Source organism: Otolemur garnettii, unplaced genomic scaffold, assembly GCF_000181295.1.
Source record: "Otolemur garnettii isolate 467f Iridium unplaced genomic scaffold, OtoGar3 scaffold00005, whole genome shotgun sequence".
Classification (NCBI taxonomy): Eukaryota; Metazoa; Chordata; class Mammalia; order Primates; family Galagidae; genus Otolemur; species Otolemur garnettii.
In genome coordinates, this window is record NW_003852400.1 from 43,858,943 (window position 1) to 43,864,796 (window position 5,854).

Below are 5,854 nucleotides of genomic sequence, written 5' to 3' on the forward strand. Positions count from 1 at the left end.
ATCCTGATTTCATTACTAACCCTAAAGATAACCAGGATCTGAACTCAGGCTAAAAAAGAGAATAAATACTAGATTTTTTTCTCATAAGGAAATCATAGATTTTATATTTCAGCAACATGAAGAACTTTAATCCAATATTCAGAAATGCTTTTGTGGGAATACCTCTCTCTCAATATCTTTGAAACTTACATTTTTGAGAGAAGAAAACAAAATCACATATTAGTATTTATATTTTCCATAATTGAAAGTATCTTTTTTAGTTTCTTCAAGTTTCTTTTCCACTTCAAAATAAGTAGTTGCCATTTGGCACAGGACATTTAAATGCCAAAGTCAGGATAGGTTTAGGACTCTAGATTGATTAAGCTCATATTAACATGTTAACTTTGGACCAAATGAAACCACCGTTTAATCATTTGATCAATCAACTTGTTTGGAAAATCTCAACTTTTCCTCCTCTCCTTTTTCCTCATTGCTTGGCAGTAGGGGAAGGACCAGGGAGCCCTCACGGTCAAGTGTGTTCCTGGAATAGTGATCAAGTCAACATGATTAACTGGCTGTGCTGGAATGCATGATCTTGGCAGGAGCAAGAGCTGTGGCTGCAAAGCTCCAACGAAGCTTTGGAACTCAAACGTCTCGGAGCAAGTGCACAGCATCTGTGTGGACCGTGGCGGCCTCATCTCACAGAAGGCTCGAGAGGAGTTACAGGAGCGTCTGGCTGCTGCTGCCAAGTTTCAGGGTAAAGGAAAAACTGACCCAAGCTGTGAAGCAGAGCTGGCCTAGAAACAGAGCCAGGCAATGTTCTCATGCGGCTTAACTATTCAGAAGCCCTAGAGTGAGGATGGATCATGCCGAGAGTGAAGGTGTCCCTCCAGATAACACAGAGGATGCGGAGAAGACAGACGACAAGCAGGGAACACAGCAGAGGTTTGAGTGCAGGGTGTCATCACCTACCAGCAGGGAGGACGAAGAGAAAAATAAGTTTTCTGAAAACTCAACCACAATCCTGGTGTTGTATGCACTTTCCCTCTTGTTTTTCAGTGTCACTAAGAAGGTTAACCTTTTGTTTTGGTTGCTGACAATAAAGGGCTGTTCTCTGTTAAAAAGGAGAAAAAAGAAAGTCATTAGGATGTTTAAAAATGCCAGTATTCAAGAACTTTACTCATCTAAAAAATATATACTCTTCAGATTTCTTTGGAATACTGAGAAAATTGCTTAATAATAAACCATCTATCAAATGATAATGACATTAAATAAGTAAACGCCATTGGGTTTTCTTCTTTGTTACTATTCCATTCAAGAGAAAGAAACCATTTGAATAAAGACAATTTTATATTTCTTATTGTTTTACCCCTGTGTGGATGGTGGAAATTAAAATTTAGTTTTTAAAAGTCTTTACCAGTTATGAATGAATGTTTCTTTTGTAGGAAGAGACTCCATAAACATTTCTTTTTTTTTTTTTTTTGGAGACAGAGCCTCAAGCTGTCCCCTTGGGTAGAGTGCTGTGGCATCACAGCTCACAGCACAGCAACCTCCAACTCCTGGGCTCAAGCCTCCAACTCCTGCCTCAGCCTCCCAAGTAGCTGGGACCACAGGCGCCCGCCACAACGCCTGGCTATTTTTTGGTTGCAACTATCATTGTTGTTTGGTGGGCCTGGGCTGGATTCGAACCTGCCACCTAGGTGTATGTGGCTGGTGCCTTAGCCACTTGTGCCACAGGCGCTGAGCCCCATAAACATTTCTTTGAATAAAGTAATCTAGTGTGACTTTTATTTCCACCTGTTACACTGGGCTTTGACATAAAACTTACTGAGCAGCTGGGAATTGTTGGACATTCAGGATTAGATCAGAGACGCAAAGTCCATCCTCACCACAGTCTTTATGGAAAGGAATCTACAAAAAAGGCAAAGAGATTCATTTGCTCTTGGGTTGAAAAAGTAAATTTGAGAAGGAAACATATTGTATAAATTCCATTCACATAAAACGTAAAATCAGCCAACATTGAGCAACGTCATAAGGAAAGTCATTGAGAAGCACCAAGTTCAAGATCATGATTTGCAGATGAAAGTGGATGTGATGGGGGGAGTAACACGCAGCTTCACAGGTATTGATAATATTTTAACTTCTAAGTGAGCACAGAGTGTTCACTTTACTTTTATTTATTTCTTCAGCAAATATTTTTGGAACACCTCCAGTGGGCCAGGCACTGCTCTAGGGGCTGGAAACAGAGCAGTGAACCAGAAAGACAAAGATCCCTGCCTTCATGGAACTAAAACACTAGTGAAGTGAACACATATGCAATTGTGTTGTATTTACAAAATTCAGAATTTGAAGGCTGTGTCCTAAGCATCTTTCAAACACTGCTACAGTGACTGTGAAACTTGGATAGCCCGCTGAAATCCAGGAAGGGCAGGTAGGCTGCGCTTACACTGAAGACCTTGGCAGTCTCGGAATAGGCTTCCAGGGCAGGGCTAGTGCCGGGGTTTTCCAGACTGATATCCACACGCAGATCCAAAGGGTTCACAACATCAGAGGGCTCCTAAACACACACACGCACACACAAAAATTTATTAGGGCATGGTAGTTTTAAAACAATAAAATGACCACAAATGTGTTTATAATTAAGAACAGAGCCCTCAATTATGTCGAATATCCTTGTTTTGAATGATCAAGATTCTTGCTTCTTCTCTTCTGTCCTGATTGTTTTTAGCCTCGCTATTGCAAGAAACTGTAGGTAACTTAAGTCCAGTAAAAATCTGAAACAGGGATTCTTAGTTCAGCTCATCAGTAATCTCATTATTCATATGCAGTAAATGTAATGTCTGGATGTTATTTCCAGTTTTAATGCTTAAAAGACTCATCTGTCCGTACCCAGCTCTTGGATTGTCATCACACCCTCTATTCCTATTGCCAAGATTTAAGAGTCCTTAGGTCTTCTGGCCAAATTCTGGAAGAGAAAATTATACGTAGAAGGGAAGGTGCCCTGGGCTGGCTATCAGGTGATAGACCCCTTCCTTGGTCGTAGGCTGATTCTGCTCCACCAAATCTGATAAATGTGATCTCCACATCCTAAATTAACCTCCCCGAATTCTGGCCCTAGCTGTTCGGATCTGCATCATTCCTTTGCCATACAAGAGGATGCATGTATCACTCGAGAGTCATCAAATCCAGCCCTTTGGACCTACAAGTACCGCTCCTCCACTTCGCCTCCAGTATAAAGCATTGGGGATTTGCATTCTAGACGTCATGGGCCCTTCCACTTTTTGAGGCTTTCTGTCTAATGAAAATGGAAGACTGCTGAAACGGGGCTAAGAAAGTCCTTCAGCCATCTTGTAAACCATTTCTCAGCTCTTGTCAGGAAAGCACCACGTATATACACATGATAAACCTTAAAATTCTAATTTGCCTTTTCCTGAGAAGTGGTATTTTCAGTACTGTTTAATGCATCCCGAGGCAGGACTTTGTCCAAAGTGTTGAGCCCTTTGGGGACCCATCCACAGGACAGCTCTTTGACCAAGAGGAGATGTTTCTTGAACTGGCTGCAGACTTGACACATAGGATGGATTTTAACTGGCACTAATGTCAAATAATAAAGTGGAGTTTTGTTTCTTTTTTAAACAAAAAACAGCCTGGCTGTCTTCACTCCCCCAATATAGATTATTTGATCCACCACTTAGCACAGGATGGGAGAGTACGGAAACCAGCTTTTTTGCCCTGTAAAGAATCTATAATTGGCACCTTAACTACAAAAAGTCTTTACAAACAACCTTCAAATTCAACAAAAAATTAAAAAATTGCTTTTAATTCATCTAACTATTAACGTTTATGTTTTTCCAACTCTTAGCATTTTTTGAAGTCTCATCTCTGCCTATCCATCTGCATCAGAAATCTCGGGGTGCCCCTTAAACCTGCATATTCCCTGAACCCTCCAACTGAGATTTCTGGTGTTGGGGACCCTGAATATGGACTCTATCAAAGTTTTCTTGGCTGTTCTTTTGCATCTTACACTCTGGGAACCATATTCTAGGAAAGTACTTAAATAGCTCATTTTAAAAGTGGTTTCCTGAGTAAATTTCTTTTTTTAAATACTATTCTGTGGTTTCTAAGGGGGAAAATATCCATGTCATTTATAAAATAAATTTCCTGCTGGAGGTTTTCTCCTGAAAAGCATTTTTCCTACTTGGGAGGTTTTCAAAGTTCATGTGAACGACAGTCATTCTGACATCAGATTAGAGTGAATAATTTTTACCTCATAACCCCCCATACTTCATCTATGTCAACTTGAATAGTGGAAACCACAGTGGAGCTGATCTTTTTCAGCAGCTTAAAAGTGCATGACATTTTTCCCTGATAGGAAAATGTCAAAATAAAATTGAGGGCCAACGGAAAGTTCTCTCTGTCAAACTTTTTCTTTGATTTCTTTCAGAATCTAATTTCCAGCCCTTTTAGTTGCAATTCCAAATGAAATGTAACACTACTGACGTACATAATAATAGAATGTGATCATCAGAATTAGCAAAAGGGAATGTGCCTCCCGTTGATGGGATTAGACAGGGAAGGCATTCCTTAGAAGGGCAAGCACTTTCTAATGCATATGTTTAGACTTTCACCTTTCATTAGACTTTAAGAAGAAACGAGGTGAAAAGAGATGACGGCCAGAGGCCTCACCTGTATCTGAATGACGTGCTCCGAGCAGCTCTGTGCCTGATTTACTACCATGGTCTTCTGTAGGAACCTCTCATTATTTTCCTTAAATACCCCCCTGGAGGTTACTCTCGATGAAAATCCATCGGCATCCAGCGTGATGTTACACATGATGGCTACAGTAAGACCATAAAGAAATGTTATTACAGTTGAACTTAGAAGGAAAAAGCATCCCCGCAATACTGTGTCTTCCTGGACCAAAGTACCTGACTTTAAGAAAATGTGGGAAGTCTTTACAGGGGTGGAAAGTGAACCCTGGCCTTTGTAATTCTAGCTCTGATATCATCTAGTTGACTGTCGATATACAGAAACGTGATTCAGAGAAACGTGGCTTGGGGCAGTGGAAAGAACATGGAACTTGCCATCAGGAAACGTGGTGGATGAACTTGGGCAAATTACTCACTCCCTCAAACATTCCTCTCATCTTCCACAGCCTGGAGATACAGAAAGGAAACCGACAGCTACAGATTGCCTGCAACCCAACACAATCTCACGGGCTGTCAGAGGGTTGCCATAAACCTGGGAAGGGGATATTGTTATCTTATTATGAAGTAGAATAAAAGAGGTCAATGTCACTTACGTTCATACAGGGAGGGCATGCTCAGAAATAAAATTTGGGAATTTTAAAAATAAGAGCCCATGTTCTTTCTGTTTCTCTGCCATTGTAGGAATTAACTGTTATTGTGAGAATTAACGGATATACTCTAAGGGGACATGTACAGTCCCTGGCATTTTCTAGAAGCTTACATGGGGAAATGCATGCAGCATTACTGAAGTACTTGGATTTGAACCAGACGGATGTGGTTTGAATCCTAATACCACAGTTAATGAGCTCTGTGACTTTCACAAGTTATTTAACCTCTCTGAACCTCTTTTTCCTTGTCCGTATAACAGAGATAGTAACACTAAGCCATGAGGAATCATTATGTGTTATAAACCAAAGTCAGTAGCGAATGTCCAAACTCTTAGAGTCACTACCTTCAACTAAAGTCCACTAGCCACGTGTCCAAAATTGCAAGGGGACATTTGGTGCTATTCATAGCTTCAACTAACTTATTTGGGGTTATTGTATCTTATTTTATAATATTCAATAGTTTACAGGTTGAATATGCTTCCAAAACAGGAATCCTTCATGTTACCTTTAAAATATCTA

At 40.3% G+C, this 5,854-nt stretch overlaps 1 protein-coding gene across 1 annotated transcript in view; it reads right to left on the reverse strand.

Moving 5' to 3' along the window:
• Positions 1-5,854, reverse strand: part of ITGA2 (integrin subunit alpha 2) — a 98,647-nt gene that overhangs the window by 17,503 nt on the left and 75,290 nt on the right. Inside the window, exons 18-21 of the mRNA XM_012811205.2 lie at positions 4,666-4,817; positions 2,426-2,536; positions 1,808-1,890; positions 952-1,093 (exon numbers count right to left, since the gene is read on the reverse strand). Coding sequence (XP_012666659.1) covers positions 952-1,093; positions 1,808-1,890; positions 2,426-2,536; positions 4,666-4,817 — 488 coding nt within the window. The remainder of the gene's footprint in view (positions 1-951; positions 1,094-1,807; positions 1,891-2,425; positions 2,537-4,665; positions 4,818-5,854) is intronic.